Source organism: Diadema antillarum, unplaced genomic scaffold (assembly GCF_040938485.1).
Source record: "Diadema antillarum isolate AM-2024a unplaced genomic scaffold, OU_Dant_1.0 scf00000167, whole genome shotgun sequence".
In the NCBI taxonomy this organism is placed as follows: Eukaryota; Metazoa; Echinodermata; class Echinoidea; order Diadematoida; family Diadematidae; genus Diadema; species Diadema antillarum.
This window is the reverse complement of record NW_027271056.1, coordinates 3,790,479-3,812,379: the sequence shown is the minus strand read 5'-3', so window position 1 is coordinate 3,812,379 and position 21,901 is coordinate 3,790,479. Positions and strand designations below refer to the sequence as shown.

At 38.5% G+C, this 21,901-nt stretch overlaps 1 protein-coding gene across 1 annotated transcript in view; it reads right to left on the bottom strand.

Moving 5' to 3' along the window:
• LOC139722579 (neurexin-4-like) overlaps positions 1-21,901 on the bottom strand; it is a 101,175-nt gene that overhangs the window by 35,101 nt on the left and 44,173 nt on the right. The window contains exons 3-6 of the mRNA XM_071633870.1: positions 8,173-8,366; positions 7,365-7,499; positions 6,514-6,730; positions 3,330-3,508 (exon numbers count right to left, since the gene is read on the bottom strand). Coding sequence (XP_071489971.1) covers positions 3,330-3,508; positions 6,514-6,730; positions 7,365-7,499; positions 8,173-8,366 — 725 coding nt within the window. The remainder of the gene's footprint in view (positions 1-3,329; positions 3,509-6,513; positions 6,731-7,364; positions 7,500-8,172; positions 8,367-21,901) is intronic.

Genomic DNA, 21,901 nt, shown 5'->3' with positions numbered 1-21,901 from the left:
GTTTATTTTGTTTTTGTTTTAGGTGTTTTTTTTTAATTGATCATGTTGCAAAGCAAAATGGGAAATTTAGCTGCAACTGGGTGTTAGGGTAATGAGAGACTCAGTATTATCACCTCATTTAATTTGCATGAATGTGGCTGCTATTAATATTGCCATTCTGTAAAAGCATTCAATACTTTAGATTTTCAAATTGCATGCAGCTTGTTATAACTGCATTTAATTCAGCACTCCTGCTAGGGCACAATTTGATCATCACAGTATAACGTTCTATCTACCCACTCCTGCACAGTGAGGGCGCTTCAGGAATAGTGTGTACTACAATCAAAATTATCTAAAAATGCAAGTACTTCAAAACAACTCATTACCCTGGCAAATCGCATCACCTACACAAGTTTCTTGGTTGAGCTTTCGATATATTGCAAGGAAATTTGAAATGGTGGTTTTCTGCTGCTCTACAGGTGATTTACCAACGGCTAACAGATTATTTGGATTTAGGTGATGGCTGTCACAGAAACAAGCCTCTTGTGAGTTCGAATTATGACAAGGAAAACCTGGCATGAGTTTCAATTCAAAGTCATGGTGTTCATGATATACAAAGTAGTTTATTATCTAACCCAAACACATTTATAAAAACTTGGGAAGTTGAAAACCTCACCTCAAATATGTTAATGACCAGAATTTCCTAAGATCATGAGGTAATGAATACCCAAATTTGATATAACAAAAAAAGACACAAAAAATTATCAATTCTAGTCCATTTCTGCATGCTGCAGAAATTTAGAATAATCCCCTTCTTTATACTGACATTAGGTATTCACCCAAGCTTTACAGTAAGACCAGGCACAAATTTCACTTGCTATTGTTTCATAGCGTCTCATTTTCCACTCACGAGTATACTGATATGAAAATTGTACTCATCTCTGATAACAATTATTCAAATGAATCTCCAACATCACAAGAATATGTGGTGTTAACCTCTTTAAAGCTGACTGGAAGATGCCAAAAGTATCTAATCAATGATCTATTTTACTAGAGAATTAATTTCTTTGTGAAAGACAGGGTGGAATATTATGTAGAACTTTGTATTTACACTTTTGACATGAACTCATGCTACTGCAATCCCCATCTCGTAGGGATATTCATGTAATAGTGGGAATGCTGCATAGGCAGAGGGGGGGGGGGGGTTAGGGGTAGGGGGAGTAACTCATCTCTGATAACAATTATTCAAATGAATCTCCAACATCACAAGAATATGTGGTGTTAACCTCTTTAAAGCTGATTGGAAGATGCCAAAAAGTATCTAATCAATGATCTATTTTACTAGAGAATTAATTTCTTTGTGAAAGACAGGGTGGAATATTATGTAGAACTTTGTATTTACACTTTTGACATAAACTCATGCTACTGCAATCCCCATCTCGTAGGGATATTCGTGTAATAGTGGGAATGCTCCATAGACAGAGGGGGGGGGGGGGGGGGGGGGGGGAGTAACTGCCTTTGAACGCTTCCTTTCTCCGGTGCCAAGTGATCATGCCAACTCTATAATTGACCAGGCAATACATAATAGATATGTTTGTCCCCGGTAATCTCCACCAGACACTCTCCCTCATTCTCGTCACTCGCCAGAATGAGCTCGCCATGCTGTGTTTGCAGACGTGCAGTCATTACTCACGCTACGATAAACTGATGTCACTACGAGAAGAGACAGCTTCACACGGTAAGACACTTCGTGAAGCAATGCCCATGATGAATGCATAATTCACAACCAAACTACTGTTAATGATCATCAATGCAATGCAATGCAATGCAAACTCCTATTTTGTCACTACCTATGAGCATACATAGAGTCTGTCAAAGAAAACAACTGTAAAAAAAATCCATATACTCCTCTTTACTACAGGCAAAACTGTGTAGCAAAGCACTGTGAGGCACTTCTGTGAAAATGCAGTCTCTAGAAATGTCTGAGAATGCAGTCTTAGCATGGTTAGCTAATTAAAAAAAAAAATACAGACATACATTGGTGTTATTTTGTACTTCCTTCAAAATATCAATGCTGCTACTTTCACTCATATCATTAAAAACATAAAGGTTAACATCCAAAGGTAAATGTTAAACACTGACAATCAAGTAGGAAAATACAAATGGATAGTTGTCGCTAAATTACCTCATATTGCATATACACCTGTTATCCAAGAAAGGGAAACATAACACACTATATGACTGAAAACAACCTGGCCCTGTTAGGAGTTTTACGCAGACATTTATTTATGTTACCATGGCGGTGACATTGCTGTTCTCCCACAAACTCAACTAGGTCGGGAATGAGTTCTCCATGTGTAAACACACATGTACCAGTCATCTCAGGTTTTTCGCCGAACGGCAGTAAGGTGAGAATCCCGCAAAATCTATCCACCGGCTCTTGACATCAGGTCTGCCTGTTACGATCCATTAATTCCTAACGCCCGCTGTCAAACCCCATTTTCTCCGCTCCACGGATCAGCCCCTGCCTGCTCAAAGGGTCGATTGATTTGCACAACCTGTGCAGCGATGTGTTGAATAGGTGCCTAACTCCCATCCTGAACATTTTCCCAGATTTCTGTGTTTCAGTGTAACATTCCCAGATCTCCCCCTCCCCCCCCCCCCACCCCACCCCCCTTCTTGTCAATGTTGTTGACTTTCCCCACTTTCATCTTTCTATGGAGCTTGCCCTTTTGGGAACTTATTACTGTTATGGTTGGTAGCATCAACACAAAAGGGGAAGTCGTGGCAGTCTTAAATAAAGACATTTCCTGTATTTATTTAAGTCACCGCAGCCCTGTACATTCCCAACTCACTCTGGTAAAGTGCAGTGGCCCTTCGACTGTCAAGGGAGTAATGATTCTGGTAGAACATGTCCCTCTTGTCTGGTGGTCTTTCCATCATTGGCAAAGTACTTGTTTACAGTTTCCTTGTTTAAGTTCAATTTATCCCTCGTTTCCCTCTTCGTACACTCAATGATTACTGTTTTCTTTATTTGAAAGCAAGGGAAGCTTATTTCAGTGGAAGGAATGGCAACAAAATACATATCTCTTTCAGAGGTACATGTATGTAATGTCAGATACAGAAAACATCCAGGTATGACTTCAATGTCAATATCACATGTATGAGCACAATTATGCATGCAAATACCTATATAAATGTGCTTTTTTATGCATATAAAACATTTCAGAAATACAATATTTGGTACATTCACATGACATCTCACTCCAAAGGGCATAATTATAGTAAACAGTTTGAACACATCGTACGACACACATAAACCTTTGAAAAAGTCAGAATAGTTCTTTTACCTCTCTGTCCAGATTCAGCACCATGAAGTCACCCTTGGCGTGACCCCTGACCTTTAATCCATCCACATAGAGGGTCAAGCGATGACCTCTCCTCACATATCTGCCGTAATGCCAATGGTTGTCGTCCAGAAGACTGCCAACGGTCAGCGTGGTATGGCCATCTTTGTATGAATTAGAACCTGATGGACAGACAAGAAAATGGGGGAAAAAACTGTGTGTTTGAAGAATGACTAAACTTGATTTTGATTTGAAGTGAATCACCACATTTTGATACAATGTACATACAGTCACAACTTCCCATCGCATAACTAATTTTCTTTAGTGAAAGGATTACACTATTATCGCCTTCTGCCATATAACATCTTAAATTGCCTTAATTGTTAATATGCCCCCCCCCCAAAAAAAAAAAAAAAAAAAATCCTACAAATATCAATGCCTGAATCATCTTTTCTAAACAGGAACTGTTACCTGGTAAGGAAATCCCCCACCCCCACCCCCCCCCAAAAAAAATAATAATAATCCATATGATTAAAAAAAAAGTAGGATGCAAAGCATTTTTGCCATTGAGATAAACCTCATTTGAATACCACAATATAAATTTTTTAAAACAAACAGACTATTCCTTTTTGTCTCCCTCATCTGGTCAAGAGATGGATCTGTTATCAGACCAGGCACTAAATAAACCTCATTTTGCAATCGTAACAGCAGAGAACATATTATGGCAAACAATATTATCAAACACTGATTGATAGATGTGATTTTTTCAAATACACAAGCAGAGAATTCTACAAGGGTAGATCTGGAATGACATGACAAATGGCTTACACATACAGAAAGATTATTCAATCGATATACCAAAGGAATTACTTTTTATTGCCAATTTGCACTCATACACGATCTCAACAAAGATGCAGCTGCATAAACATTTTGAAACAAAGGCATCTGTCATCCAGTTCTTTTGACATTGCCGGAACTATCACAAACTCATAAATTTATAATACCTCCAAAAGCCTAACCTGTCATAAATTATGCTTAAAAGCATGGTGACAAGCATACCAACTGTGCAATTCCTTGCTTTTGGTTTCAATAATCACAACTTTTCTTCTTCTTTTTTTTTTTTTTGTTGCATACAAGTGCCCTGCATAAAAATGATCTGACATCTAGTACTGCACTTCAAAGTCAAACCGATATTGCAAGAGTTCTACAGTGAGTGCATTTTTAGAAATGATAGGAGAAATGATAACTCAGTTGTATGTGTTGCCACATAAAATACAGACATACAGTATCACCATCTTAGCACTGGGTCACTATCAATAATTTGACCTTTCAGTTACCCTGTATTCTGTCAACTTTCTGCCGAGTTGGTCCTCTTAATATGTTTACTGTAGCTCATTGTTTTATTGGTATTTAACATGGCTCAAATACTGTATGCGTCATATATTTAGCGAGTTTAAATCTTTGTGAATCAGAACTTCCAAACAATTTAGCGAGTTAAAGGGACTGTACAGTACTGGTTGAGGTGGGGATTCATGTTTTGAACATTCGTAAGTGAGATAATGAGAAACCTCTTATGAAATATGAAAGAGCATGTAATTTTAAGAAGGATTCAATGTTTATTTGATGAAAATTGGTTTTCAAATGGCTGAGATATCCAAAAAAGTGATAATAATAAAAGGCGACAGGCCACAACTTTATTAGGATCTCTTTGTTTCACCTTGTTTTTGGATATCTCAGCCATTTCAAAAACAATTTTCATCAAATAAACTTTTGATACCCCTTAGAATTGCATGATCTTTGACATCTCATAGAGTGGTTTCTGAATATCTCACAAAACGTTAAAAGCTAAATCCTCACCTCGACCAGAACTGTACACACCCTTTAAATTCGCGATCGTGGAGTACAGTACTGAACAGAGAATGTACATGTGTGCGTCACATTCAAATCGGGATCAGAGTCATTATTTTCGTGTGTCTTTAATTTTGCGAATAGCATCTGACTCGTGAAATTGGTGAAAATGAAAACCTTGTGAAATATTCAGCGTATATAGTAGTATACAGAATTGTCAATGTCTACTGCATTATACATGAGCTTCAAACATGAAGGTCCAAGTTTCACATCCTACCAACAGCACTTCTGTCCTTAAAAAGAACTTGTCTGCTAATGTGATGAGAGTCAGTATGTGTAGACAGTGAGATAGCAGCCTGGCTAGAGTGCCCTTCAGGAATTATAGAGCACATATATGCCATAGCTACAGGTTTGATTCCAGTGGGTAGTTACACATTCTAAAAAAACACTTCCAGCATCTATGGCTCAATATCAAATAATATCTATTACCCTTGTCCATGGCCCTGATGCATAAAAAGATGCAATACTGTATACGCCATATATTCCGCGAGTCTAAATTTTCGCGAATTGGGAATTCCGGACGATTTCGCGAGTGGTTAAATTCGCGATCGTGGAGTCCTAGTACTCGACGGAGAAATGTATATGTGTGCGTCACAATCATATTGGGATCAGAGTCAATATTTTCGTGTGTCTTTAATTTCGTGAATAGCACCTGACTCGCGAAATTCGCCAAATAAAAACCTCGCGAAATATTCGGCGTATACAGTATATATCAAAAGTTATGCACCATTGTCAAAGATATCACAATGAAACTGCAAATCACACTAATATAACCTGTAACAACTTTGACTTTGACAAGTGACCTCCAATTAACATTGTACCAGCTCCCTGCAATGCCAGTATAGCATTTTCAATTTTCATTCTAAATCAGTACATCCTTAGGATTTTTAAAGAATTTTAAAAGAATTTTATTCGCATAAAATTCTTTTAATATAATTTTTTAATAGAATTTTATTTATTAATTTCTTTTTAATACAATTTTATTGTACTAAAATTCTTTTAACATAAAATGTATTTATTCATTTATTTATCTATCTATCTATTTATACTTATACACTGTATCTATTTTCTAATTACATATGTTTTGTTTTTGTTTTTTTGCATTATTTTGGATTAAATATTGATTTTCTGGTAAACTGTGTGCTTAGAAACATATCAAGCACCTTATAAATGTATTGTATTATCTCTATTATTATAATTATTATTATCATCATCATTAATTTTTTCTTGGGTAAAAATCAGGGAAAGTATGTGGTAGGAGGATCATGTGCTGGCTCACCAAGATTGAGACTGAGCTGGAGTTTGCCTTCGACGAGGGCGAGTACGATGTAGTCCTGCTGAGTGCCGTAGCCGGAGAGGATGATGCCGTTTGGCTCGCTGGTCAGGAAGCGGAAGTCAATGAGCTCCTCCTCCAGCTTCAAGGTCTCCTTGGGCGAGCTTAGGTCGTACTTGAAGTAGTTTGACCCATCAAAGGAGGCGCTCTTCACCCCTGTGAGGTATTAAGGTTTGGGGAAAGGAATGGTGACTAATCTCCCGTAAAACCAGCAATTTTTGTGTGCTTGAAACATTCACAAATTTTGCAGGAAGCCAAGATTCATGAAAGAAAAATGCAAACAACAGTTTCACAAATCCATGTAACTAGTATCTGCAGTGTAGACTCTATTCATAATTCCTACATGGTCAGTAATTCGCAAAAAGTTTCATGTCGTAAAAAAGGCCGTCAACTCCAAGTTGAAAAACGTTTCATGATGCAAATGTTTCTGGTTTCACATTACCACCTGCCTGCTGCCTGATGAGTTGTTATAGTGACAAACTCTTGGAATTTATAAGTTAATGCCTGTTTGGTTACATTTCATCCTTTTTTCATGTTTTTATCAAATATTTGCCTATTTCTTTTGACATGTATGATATTTAATGGAACCCATCACAGAGGCACTTTTCACCCCTGGAGTTAAAGTTTGGAAAAGAGATGATGATGATGATGATGATGATGATGATGATGATGATGTCGATGATGACGATGATGATAATGATGATGATTTGCAGCATTCTCACAATAAAAGGAGAGCAAATGAGTGTTGACAATGGATTGTAGAATAAAAACCACTGCAGCATATACCCACCTGTGAGACAGCCGTAGAGTTCAACTCTCATGGAGGTACGAGAACTGATTGTGACAGGAATGAAGCGAATATATTGAGCCTCGAGGGCTTCTGGTAGCATGTTCTTCACCACACCGTCATCATTGCTGTTACCATCAAAGATCTGTTTGATGACAGAAATTCAATTCAATGCCATTTATTTAGAGGTATCAAATCACAACTGATCATCTTATCACTTCACCGGGTTTATGTACCCTGCTCTTGGGGATGAATGAATGAAGCAGGTTCTTTTACGTGCATGGATTGTGACTCTCTCACACAAGGGACCTCAATTTGATGTCTGAATAATTTATTTGACAATAGATTCATTTATAAGGTTTTAGAGGTATTCTACCCTGTTTGGTATTTCATCAATCCATTAATAATCCAAATTCAGAAGAGATGCTTCTTTATTAGTTTATCAGGACATGAAAACTTATTTTCCATTGACTTTACCACAATGTTCAAATGATGTTAATTGTGAGAGCTCTATTTTTGATAGTCAGTGAGAAATGGGCATGCTGAATAAAGGTAGGTAACTATTTCCTTCATTCCTTTAATTTTTATGATGTAAGCTTTTAAATATTGTGGTCACTTAGTCAACCATGTGACAGGCTAATCAAAATTACAGTTAATTTATCAATTTGTCTTGTTATGTAAGCTGAAAAACCCCAGGTAGCATCAAGAAGCAAATTTGACATGAGTTGAATTGCAAACCAATGTACACCTGCAATGAAAAAAAAAAAAAACAGAAAAAAAAATGTTCATTTCAGGGGGAGTTATTTTGAGCTCTGTACCTTTTCAGAGTTGCCATCCAGAACATAACGCCAGTCCTCCCCGGCACTCTTGTACTGCAGTTGGTAGGAGCGAACATACTCGTTGCTGCCCTTACGGCCCTGCGTTGCCACGGCAACCACCTCTGCCATGTGTCCCAGATCTATCGTCAGGCTGGGCTCATCATCGCTGTCGTGCGCCGTCCAGCCTCCGTCTCCTGAGCACAGATTGGGGGGCAAACATCCAGCCAGCCATGAGCAATTAGAAACACACACATTTCAGGACGATGATGGATGCAAACCCAATACAATGCACACCACCATTCCATCAGTGATTTATGAAATAATGTGTCCAACAGTAGACTGTGTTGGGAATTGGCAGGTTCATGAGATCAGCAGCCACGTACAAAGCATAAAGGCATCCAGCACTGTTGTGTGCTTGGAAGTATGCTTGGGAGTATTCAGTGTGTTCTGAATGGTAAACACACAAACTAATTTGATCATATACATCTACGTAGATATTCTACGATGTAATTCTTTACTTGGTCATTGCATCAAGTCAAAAAAGATGGTCTATATGACTGTAAGTCGCATTGTATGAACCACTCTGTTGATTTAAGTAGGAATATGTGTTTCCCTGGATCTCTTTGATTGTTTGGATCTGTTTGTTTGTTTGTTTTTTCTCTGAAAATAATTTTGCTACATCTGCCTGTCTCTATCAATTTATTTACTTTTTACATATATACAAACAATCCACTTGTCTAATCTAGGTCTATATTAATTTATTCTCTATCTTCATCATCTGCAGGTGAAATGATATGAATTATGATCAACAGTCAGAGAACACTTTTTTTTTTTTTTTTTTTTTTTTTGGGGGGGGGGGGTGAATTCTACAGCAAATGCCATGACTTTCTTTTTCTCCTCCTCCTTCCAAAACCTTTCCCATGATTTTCTCCACAATGCAATTTGCCATTATGTTGAATTACACCACCCTATTTGGAGTACCGTATAGTATGTATTCCTCTAAAACAGCCACGGATTTGCCATTGAATTAGAGGTTTTTATAAAATGGGTTCAAGAATGTAGCCAATAGGAAGCGCTGAAATGAGACACACCTCCTTCCTTTACTTCAGTACAACTGCACTGCCTGTAATCCTATGGTAGATTGCCGATCGTCTGTGCGCGCGGCGGCTCCTTTGATGAATTGCATGCATACGCGTACGCGCTGTCAATCCTGTAAACAACTTCTAGTTCAGGCTGCCGGCCGGCCGGCCTGTCTTCCCTTGTGCATAACATATGTGGCGTACGTACGTATACTGTACTATACGTACACTTTGTACAGTACAGTAGACCAAGCGTTATGGGACCGGACGCGTACATGGAGTCACTTTGAAGAGCAAATCCAACGATTTAGCAGGTTAATTCTCACGCTGTTTTCAGAGTATGTTGTCTAGTAGGCCTATATGAGGAGTCTATATCAAGTCTTTAAGGTAAAGGGTGCATATTCTATGTAAAATAAGTAAGTTTTCATGCGGGTGTCCGGAAACCCAACCCCCCATTATACTATACTGTATGTGCGGGACTTCCGCGAGTGCGACGTGCGTAAAAGTTTGGGACGAACATCTTCGGACGTCTTGACCCACAAAGGTACGTGAAAAATGCTGAAAAATGATGTTAGTTTTCGAATTTTCGACCCATTTTATAAAACAAACGATGCACAGGATTATTTCGTGGCGTTAGTGTAGGCATAGCTCACTCTCGGGTATTTACAATGTAGTGCAACATGCACTCGGCTTCGCCTCGTGCATGTTTCACAATTGTAAATACCCTCGAGTGCACTACGCCTACACTAACGCACTCTATCCTGTGCATCATTTGTATAATACCACATAACAAATCAACAAAGAAAATTCAAAGAAAATTAAAAAAAAAAACTGCAGTAACTTTATAGAATGTGGGTCACAATCAAAATATGAACAGAATTTGATATCATCAATCTTGACATACTAATCCACTTTACATATATAGGGAAAATGATAAAGCAAAACAGTATGTCAAAGGAAAGGCCAGCAAACAGATAATCTCATCTTTTAATATCAAGCTGACTAGCAGAGCACTACGCCTCACAAATTGCCCTGTAAGACTTCTCCTCTGAAGGGAGACTTCTTCGGCGCACTGCCATAGTCCTGAGCGAGAAAGAAAATGCCCCACATGCACATAATGAGATTGTCTATCTGCAAAAAAAGGGGATGTTAAAGTCCAATTCGCTGGATGTTAATGGAAGGAAATGAGTCAAAATTGGTGGTGCTCAGAGAATGAAGCTATCCTCGATGGAGGACTTTTAATATTCTTCCCATTACGTCCAACTGCCGATCTCGAAAGCAACCAGATAGAATGGATATTAGACTTGCCAAGGATCCTTGAGGGGCAGCAAAAGAAAAGGGGTATTTACTTTAAATGTCCTAAAAATAGGACTCGAAGGTTTGGCGAAACTAGGTAGTAGGAGCACTACACCATTCAGAAGCAGTTAACATTCATACTCTTCTATCATCCATCATACAACACACTCCCTTTGTGGTCCTCATGAGAATTCCTCTCTGACTAAATAGCCCTCCAGAGACTGGTAGCAACCAAGCTGTGCCCAGAATTAGGGAGAAAATTATTTTTGTGTCATAATACAAATTCACAAAAACTTGGATCCCTCATGCCGCAAGAAAGAAACAAAGTGGAATATGCAGAAAGAGCTTATTTTAGACAGTGGTCAGTACCCAACATACATCAATCTTCTGGCTCATCATGAGGATAATTTTTTTTTTTTTTTTTTGAAAATGCTGATTCTTTCGTTCCATAAGGACAACTTTCCAATACAAGGCACTTTCATATTTTGTTCACTTTCATATCCACCTGCTTCACATCAAAACAATGCTTCTTTGAAGTGTTCTAGTTTTTAGAACACAGGCCTGTGTAAGCTGAAACAGACATTATCAGTGTCTCCTTCCCCCGAGACCGCTCGTCATTAGAAGACAAAACTTGACAGACGTGTCCTCTGCTGATGATACCGAAAGCAGTGGCAAAAGGGCGTTGGGGAAATTACGATGCCAGGGGGTGGCGCGGCAGGGATTGGGAAGGTGCAGATCGACCGGTTGTCATTCACACTGCCTAGTGTGCCAAGGGACCTGCGACTGATCAATACTGTTATGTCAACTCGTGCTCATACACAAAAGACAGCATGGGTTCGTGCTGATGTATTAAAAATTTGATGCACATGTCTTTCACAGTGGGTGGCTGCGGCAATCCTAAATTTGCCTTCAGAGCAAAATATGAGTAAGACTTGCCTTCACTGCTAACGAGTAAAACTTATATTTCAAATTTTGTCCATGTTCTGGTTTCATCCATGGTTTCAATCCAAACAAACTATGATGTAATTAAAAGCAGGATATAATGTATTACTATCTATATAGGTCGTTTTAGCAGTGCATTAAATATGCATTTATTCTTGTCCGCTTGATTTTCACTGTGTAATACGAGAGCATATTCAATGAAACGCACAGGCCAACATATTAATTCCCCACAGGCTACCGTTTTGGTCGCCATGCAATAATACGCTGTATTTTGACTTGTTTGTTGTGTAAGCGCTCGCTAGTGTTACATTCTAAGGGCAAAAACTCTTGTTTCAGTTGACAAGCGTGCAAGCATCTTGCTATTAAAACAAGTGCAAGTCAATCCTTTTTCAGTGTAGAGTTGACAATTTCAAAGTCTACTAGAAGTATGGTACTTTTTACAGTTTATGCCTTCTCTAGATAATGATCATAGATGATAATTATGTTGGATGGCTTTAATTCATGTAATACCAAGTAGTATTGCATACATTAGGGACGATATTTCCTGGTATCCTATTTATTGCCATCCAATATGATATAATTACACCAGCTGACCATAAATTTAATATATTGTATTAATCAATGGCACAGGATTAACTTGATTTATTCAATAGCCAGTGTAGTATGCCATGTTTATCAAAATTAATCACCTAGTGTCATTTGCATTCTGTATGCATAAATAAAATCACAAGTGGGTGTAAATAATCAAGTGTGACCAAAAAATAAAATATAAATAAATAAATAAATAAATAAAGAATGAAAATATGTGTAAATGATCACCTGAATAACCTTTTGCTGTATTTTGCTGTCTAGTGTGGAAACATTTCAGAAATACAGTATGATTGCCAATTTTTCCTCAAGGGAGCTGCAAGAACCTTAATAATTGTTTTCATGATTGCATATGTGCTGGAGCATTGAATGTTTTTCCTGGCCCACACATAACAAACTTATTCGGGACAACATAGTTACACACAAGTTCTTGGTCTCTTCATAACATTCTATTTGTCTGACATAAATGACATTCTGATGAAATTCATGATGAGAAAACAAGTAATACCCAACACTGCATACTAATCAACAACACAGAAAGCAACTCTGCATAACAGTCTCGTTTGCTGATTTTTCGCAGGCTATCCTACACAAACAAAGCGGACTTTGAATAAACACGTCCTTGTTTCCTCATCTGACACTTAATTGAGAAAGGAGACTTTCTTTGACTTTGGCCCAAACCGCTGGCACACGCTAATTCCGAAGGCAGAGTTAATGATGTGGGTAATGAAGCTATTGTGGATAAATAGGAAGCAGGATGGTAACGGGGGATTATTACCACGGAGCAGGTGGAATGCCATATGATCCCCTAATTAAAAAGCTTCACACATGTAAATAACCCACTGTCATAGACTCGACAAAATGCAAACTATCACTCCCACCCACGTCTCATTAAAGCAGGCGTAGATGCCGACCATGAATGTTCTGAGCAGCTGCGAATACTAGCTGGAAAGCTACTGTGGATATGGAGAAAGAAGACATGCAATTTGTGTGCTCAACATAACAAACACCAGTAGCTACAAGCCCTTTCAACTTGGAACAGATCTTGTTTGAAAACATGTTTAGAAATACATTTCACGCTTATCAATGTGGTCTTTGTGTATGTCTGAAAGCAGACTTTAATCCCATCTCTCTAAAACATGTTTTCCAAATTATGCTTGGCAAGTCATGATCGTGAGGTATCTCTTTTCAAACGTTGCTCTATTCTGAGTGTCTGTCAGCTGTTTGAGCATTTTTACCTCTTTTTTTAACGCAGAATTGAGAAGGTACACTCATTGTAGGGTTTTAATAGCTTGACCATGTAATCACTATCACCACGGTGGAGGTACAGGACATACTCTCACATGTAAGGGTATCAAGAGTTGTCTATTTGATTGACTGCCATGAAGATTGTGACATACACAATTAGGTGCATTCACATTACGTATTAAATTCCTCAGTATAATTTGTTGCTACCATTGTCATTGGCTATATAAAATATCATAGTAGGAGATACGTGTACCGTAATATCTTAGTTTGGTGGGCATCATTCTCATTCAAGAATGCCATGGTATTTCTGGCCAGAAAGTACACCTCTCTCAAGAATAGCACTGCACATGTGCACACCTCCTATGGGGAGAAGGCAGAAATTGTGTTAGGCCATTTGAGAAATGCACTACCGGTACAGTGAGGTGGGTGGTATTTCGTGATATGATTCACACTCAAAGCTCACATTTCAAAGGAAGTTTGAATTACTACCGGAACACCATGGTGGTTTGCGATATATTTTGCGATATATTTTGCGATATTTTGTGGTGTATCTGTGTTCACATTATGTAATATTGCAAAATATACCACAGTATTTTACCATATTGAGTGTAAATGGGCCTAATGAAGCCGCTGCAAGGAAAATCTCTTGCTGATAACAGTCAGCAAAGGAGATGTTAGGCCCTATTTATTTCTTGAGCACTCAGTAAAACATACTTTAGAATGGCAAAGCTTTTTTCGTAACTGAAAACTGACCAGAGACAATGGAAACACTATTAACTCATTAAGATATTGCTATGGATATCATAATGCATGTATCACAGAGTCTTTACAAGTCTTTCCCCCTTTGATTGTAAAACAAAGGCAAACATGTTTGTGTTTGATAGGAAGCACAACAGACATATTCTCATTGAACTTTGAAATGAATGTGGTCTTTTTATCCAAGAAACAGAGTAAGATGAATGTTCAGCAAGAATGAAATGAACCTTCTACTTCATGAGAGAAACTGTGTCTTGGAAGAAATAAATTAATGCATTATCAATTGTTGCTGTGTTAGACAAGTCTTTCTTGAGACAAACTCATCAAGGTTGTTGTAGAGGTAAATTTTCATACAAGATCACAAAGGCTTTGATGGAAAGCTACTAATGTGTGCTGACACAGTATTCTTTGGGCCCATAATTGCCACAATACTGACAGCATAATACTCTTGACAAAATGATTAAAATAGATTAATACACGGCAAGTTAGGAACATCTTCTGTGATCCAAACAATTCATCCCAAATCAACCAAATTGCTAGTGTAATAACTACATGGTCATCATTAATGTATCTCCACAAAACCTGGGAAGTTAAAACCAGTCTGGAAATAGTGACAGACACTGGCCAACTGTCCCTGCTCATTCTGGGTGGAGGTATATAATCTAAGCCTGAGTCTAAACACTTAAACACTGGTTGTCATTTTAAATCATCCTTGAGAAGTCACACACCAATAGGATACCAGTACTAAACTATCTTCAGTGGAAGGGATGTAATAAATCGTCCTTCCACGGAGTAATCAATATAGTCAATCAACCACAACTAACATGCCAATTACAACTAATTGTGTGCTGGTTGGGACTAATTGGTTTTTGTCTCCACACCCACGATATAAACCTTCAGTACACAAATATGTGCAACATGCATGTTATGCTGCTCGGAGGTGACAAGTTCTTTTTGTGTGTGTGTGTGTTCAGTGGCTGTCATCTTTGACATAAAACATTCAGCACGCCGCAGGACCAAATTCCATGAAAACATTCCTGGTGTCTTGCTACATTCACCTTTCTTTCTTTTTTTTACATCATACATATGGCAGCTACACTACAGCTTGTAAGAAATATCAAAAGCCTCCAAACAGAGAAATCATAATCTGAATATTCATATTAGTAGGGTAGTGCTTACTTTTCATAGGCACAGCCCTATACCTATATTACATGTACTTTACCACATCTTTGGACTGTTATTACACAATTTTTATTTCTTTGGACTGTATTGATACATGTGAGGATATTAAGGATCAAGATCTTGGCTTGCCTCTTTATATCGTATCAACATTTAGAAGAGATAATAGATATAAATTATTGGTCACCAGTCTCCTGTGTTTGTAGCCTCACTCTGCTTTCAACAGTTTGCTCAATCTTGTGATTTTTTTTAAAAGACATACTACATATGTAGGTGGAAAATCAACTACTTCACCATAATTTCACCCCGTACTTGGCATGGAAGTGAAGTGGGATGTTTGAAATACACAGGATTTGGCTGTCCTCGAATGCACATACAGGAAAACCATCTCATGTCTTATCCATGAGATGGAGTGTTTTGCCTCTTGGAGCAAGGACCATGAACTCCTTGCTTGGAGGAAGAGGCTGCAAGAGAATATTGCACGTTGGTTCAGTTGGTCCCTCTCGGGGCTTGAACCAGCGACCTACAGTGCCGACCGCGGGAAACGTCACGAAAACCCCTAGGGCAAATGCGGGAAGCCCTTTCGTCCGGGCGTACTAGGTAATACGCGGGCGTTTGGACGCGTACAGACGAGGGAAGTCGCCCGCACTTTCACGCTCGTCTAAACACCCGCATTTGCCCGAGCGCTCCAGCGCGGAATTAATGATATGAAAATCAAACTCTCCCGTCAACCATCGGCTACATGAAGGAAATTAGCTGAAATCGATCCGCGAAAATCATTTGAAAAGTATCAGTAATTTGCCGGATGTTTGCTTTTACGTTCGAAAGTAAAATAATAACCATAACATTCAGCTCCCGAATATGCTAAAGCAAATGTCGAATGATCCCTTTGACGTTTGGAAATGAATAACAATAATACTCCGTACGATGATTAAATAAATGTCGGATGTTTGCTTTTACTTTCGGAAGTAAATAGCAATAACATTCATCTCCGGAAGATGCTAAAATAAATGTCGGATCTTTGCTTTGACGTTCGGAAATGAATAACAATGATATTCAACTCTGTACGATGATAAAAATAAATGCCGGATGTTTGCTTTTACGTTCAAAAGTAAATAACAATAACATTCAGCTCCGGAAGATGCTAAAATAAATGTCGAATGATCCCTTTGATGTTCGGAAATTAATAAGACTAATATTCAACTCCGTATGATGATTAAACAGATGTCGGGTGTTTGCTTTTACTTTCGAAAGTAAATAGCAATAACATTTGGCTCCGGAAGATGCCCAGAAAATGGCAGATGATTGCTTTTTACGTTTGGAGGTGAATAGCAGTAACAGTCTGCTCCATATAATAAAATAAATGTCGGATATTTGCTATTACATTTCGAAATGAAGAACAGTAACATTCAGCTGCGTTTGATGGTAAAGTAAATGTCTGATGTCTGCATGCCTTGACGTTCAAAATGAAAAACAGTAACATTCGGCTCCGTACGATGCTAAAATGATTGTCGGATGTTTGCTTTTAAATTTGGAAATGAATAACGGTAATGTTCTGCTCCGAACGATGCTAAAATAAATAACAGATTGTTGCTTTTACATTTGGAAATGATTAACGGTATCAATCGGCTCAGTTAGATGCTAAAATAAATAGCGGATGTTTGCTTTCACGTTTGGAAATGAAAAAGGATAACATTCAGCTCCGTAAGATGCTAAAATGAATGTCGGTTGTTTGCTTTAACATTTGAAAATGATTAATGGTAACATTCGGCTCCGTAAGGTGTCAATAGTAAGTGTTGGATGATTGCTTTTGCGATCAGAAATGAATAACGGTAACTTTAGCCTCTTTACAATGCTAAAACAAATGTCGGATAAATCAGATAATTTTGCTTAACATTCGACGTCGTGCGATACCAAGTTGATTGCATAAACCTTCGACACTTCGTTGCTGCTCAATTTTATTTGATCTCGACATTATGGACGCTATACCTATTTGATTTAATTGTCCTTATTTTATCAACCTTCGACATCAGCCGCTATACTTTATAGTTTTCTCGATCACTAACGTCGGACGGTATGACCTAATCAACTTTGGACATTGGTCGCTATTTAATAATTTCATCAACCTTACACATCGGTAGCTATTATTCCGATGTTCGTTATTCCGAAGGCTCTCTAGTCCGAAGATTCGTTATTCAGAAGGTATATTGTTCCGTTAATTTCATTTTCGGATTCATGAATCTTCAGAATAACGAACCTTCGGCATAACGCCACAAACGTTCGAATTAACGAACCTGTAGGTTTAGGGAATTTGTGTGTTTCGAATTTAACGACCCTTCGGAATTACGAACCTTCGGAATATTACGAACAGCACCCATCCGATTATCAACCTTCGACATCGATCGCTGCTTACTGATTTTATCAACCTTCGACGTCGACCGTAAATAACGTATTTGATTGACACTTTCGACGTCGATCGCTGCACATTAGATTGGCAAACCGTTGAAGTGTCGATCGCTGCCTATTTATTTACTGGTTCCCCAATTTCTGACTTAGTTACTGATTTAATCTACCTTCAACATCGGTCGGTCATTATATTGTAAGTGGCCACTTATTGTCTCGAGCTTGATATTTCCCAATGGCGTCCACGTCTACACACACACACATAAAAAGAAAGAAAAAGATCTGAGTCTTAAAGGTCTAACGAGGCGTGAAAGTCCTTGTGTGATGCTTTTAATTGTGTCATTCACAATAGTGTCACGGTCCCTAAGATGGATGAAAGAGGCGCAGATCTTAAGAAGCCACTTGAGTTGAAGTTTAACACCGTCTGTCTATTCTTAAAGTACACGATTTGTAGGGAAAAAAGAAAAAGACAAAGAGAGGGAGAAAACAAAGAAAACGTAGGAGAGAGAGAAGGGTATGGCGAAACCACCAGAGTGGCATTATGTAATCAACAAAGCTGCGTTTAACTTCACTCGAGTCCCCGAGAAGTGGTACTACACGTGCATGCATAATGTTTATCTTGGATACATGTACTGTAGGTACCCTTCTCTCCTTTCATGATAAATTGTTTATAGGTATCACATAACTATGTCAATGCATGTTTACGGCGCAATTTGTCCAATCGGGGTTTTCCCTCTTTAAGGAGTGCTTGCTTTCCAAGAAAAAAAAAGAAGGATGAAATTAATGATTATGAGCAAAACTGAATGCATTTAAGCAGCGGAATCGCGCTACATCAATAGCACTCCAAAATCTTCGAGTGATCCCGGAGGTCACTCCGAGTGAAAATGAACATTTTCACTCAAAATTCACTCCAATTTCACTCTAAATTTACTCCGTTTTAAATGTATCCACCCCTTCAAGTGTGAATGTTTTCATTTTTTTTTTAGAGAGAGAGAGAGAGAGAGTAGGCCTACTGTGCATTGGAATACGAATCTCTGCTGTGCAGCGATATTATGATCGCTATAAAAACGATCAGTTCGATGAGCAAAGCACGTGCTTGCCCTGCCAGCAGTGAGTGCGCCATGTGGTTCCAACATACTCATCTTGTGTGCCCAGCGTGTTTTTATCACAGAACTCTTGTGTGTAGAGTTCTGTCGTTTTTACGTTATGGTCAATTCATGACGTGTGAGTGCTTCGACTTGACGCCTGTGAGATTGACAGGTGCCGTTTACGAGAATAAAAACTGTCAGTAGTGACTATCAATCCCAAAATCAGTTGCTATATAATAATCAGACTAATTACTTAAATGTAGAGTTACATGTACATGTAGTTACATGTATTTCGAATGACAATGCGCACATCCCCTTTATCATCACACTTTTGATACGGCGGACAGAAGGCCGTTAAATTTCATTGCTCTCAATGATTCGATACAATCATAGCTTTTAAAAGGTCCAATTAAACAAATTGGTTATGAAATCACGGTTACAGCTCGTTATTCCGAAGGTTCGTTAGTAAGGTTCTTTAGTCCGAAGGTTTGTTAATCCGAAAATGAAACAAGGTTCGTTATTCCGAAGGTTCGTTAATCCGAAAATGAAACAAAGCTCGACTTACTTCGAAGGTTCGTTACGGACCCTATATCATTTCGGATCCTATATCATTTCGGATCAACGAACCTTCGAGATAACGAACCCTATTTCATTTTCGGATTAACGAACCTTCGGAATGACGAACCCTATGTCATTTTTGGATTAACGAACCTTCGAAATAACGCCGCAAATGTTCGAATTAACGAACCTTTTTTCGTTTTCGGATTAACGAACCTCTATGGTTTAGGGAATTTATGTGTTTCGGATAAACGAACCCTCGGAATAACGAACCTTCGGAATAACGAACAGCACCCGAAATCACAACGTCTTTATCTTGTTAAGATATAAGACAAAAAAAAGGTCCCTCAGTTCATGAACTTGCGATGTTTCTTTATTGCGTGTGTTTCTAGCTTGTATTTGGCACTCACGGAATGAATGCGCGTACAGTATATGGTAGGCTACATACTCGTGCTCTTGTTGTTGCTGAACATTTCCCCTTCACAGTGATTGTGTGGCATGATCGTTGAGTATGTTCAGATGGTGTTCGTGCGTTGATTAAAATGTTACCACAATAGATGCACGTGTGCTATAACAACGATCTGAGGTCTTTGCTCCGCGCTGCTTTCTTGTTTACAAACATTGAATCTTGGTGAACTTAATTCACTATCGTCCCCATGCTAACATGCAAAAGAAGAAAACGCTTTTGTTCTTGTTTATGTGTACCATGCAGTGAACAGAAGGTAGACCTGTAAACTGTGCCGCTAGGCCCTAGCTGTAGTTTGCACTTTGACGGATTGTCACTGCTCGTCTACTATTCGAAGCGAAATGAAAATAAAACTAGAGATCTCGTGCTGTATATACTTTCTCGTACTGTGTACTATATACCATATTTAAAATGCAATTTGTGGTAGTACTTGTCAACGCTGTGTTTTTGGCTCAAACTTTTCTCTCTCAAACTTACTTGGTTACGCAGGGGCGGATCCAGGGAGGACCGCAACCGGCGCCCGCCCCCCCCCCCCCTTTATTATTTTTTTTTTGTTGTTGTTGAAACAAAAGAAATGTAAAAAAAAAAAAAAAAAATGGGGGAGGGGTGCGTGCGCCCCCCTTTAATTTTGTAAACGCGCCCCCACTTTACGGAATTCCTGGATCCGCCCCTGTTACGGGATAATACCTATCAGAATCTTCATGTAGTATTTCTTGTGATTTTGGTGCAAGCTGCATGGCAGTATTGATTTTGAGACACTTCTATGGTCCGTCAGCACCTGATTCTCTTTATGTGACGATGTGCACGTGAAAAGCATTCAAACTTTCCCATGTTTTTGCTCTTGCATTAAAGGCGTATTAATTCACCACGTACATGAAACAAAACCCCCATAGTTCTGAAATGTGAGTTATAGGGATAGAAACAACCGCTGGAAAAAAAAAATTGAATCCGTATGATCGAAAATACAGTACACTATGTGAACGGTTACAGTTCGCTATTCCGAAGGTTCGTTAATCCGAAAATATGAGGTTTGTAACTTGTTATTCCAAAGGTTCATTTATCAAAAACTGAAATAAGGTTCGTTATGCCGAAGGTTCGTTAATCCGAAAATGAAACAAAGGTCCTAATTCCGAAGGTTCTTTACAATCTATAAGAGAAATACTGATATCTCCTTATATTCTAGGCTTTATTACAAAAAATTATGTAGGATGCTTTGCACAACGGACCTATTATGCATCACATGTGATATCTAAAACATCTTTTAAATCACTGCTCCCAAAGGTAAACATATGACCTTTGTGTATCTACTCGTTTGTGTGTATGTGTGTGCGTGTGTGTGTGTGGGGGGGGGGGAATAGTTTCCTCCTTCTTCTTCTTTTTTGTTAGAGTTTATCTTAGTTGATCTTGATACAGTGTACCTCTTTCGGTGCGCCCTTTCTCTTATTATGTCACTTCATCTGTTTCTACATTTTGAAGCAAAGTAATTTGTTCAAGCATTGTGTATGTCCTCGTTACCGTAATGTGTCATTTTGCTGCGATGAGTTGGTTCTAGTAGGCCCTATTATCGCTGTGAGATGTAATTTTTGTAATAACGTGTTGAGAATAACAGATTTTTGTTTCTGAACAAAAGGAAAATGACGGAATTGTTTTGATAACCAATGTGGATGACGTGTTGAGAATTCTGATTCCTGTTTCTGAACGAAAGGAAAATGACGGAATTATTATTTTGATAACCAATGTGGATGACTACCTTCTATAAGTGATTTTGGTGTGAAAAGAGAGTTTGCTCAAAGAAACGCTTCCCATGAATGGTCAACGAAACAAAATACATGTACATCATACAATGCAACGTGACTCGCGTGCATTTAGCAAACGAAATGTCTAGACCTTTAAGTTCAAGTAAAATGCATAAAACACAGAATAAGAAAGCAGACAAACTAACAAATATGGAATTAATGACCGCAGACGTAACGTAGGAAAACCTGACACCTGTGCTTGAAGAAATTCCCACAAAAGCAGAGCGCAAGATAAAAGAATACATGTGCGTAGTCCATACAGGTCGTGATGCGCTCGGTCGAAATGCGTATGTCGCAGTAAACGAAATTTTAGGCATGTCTACACATGTA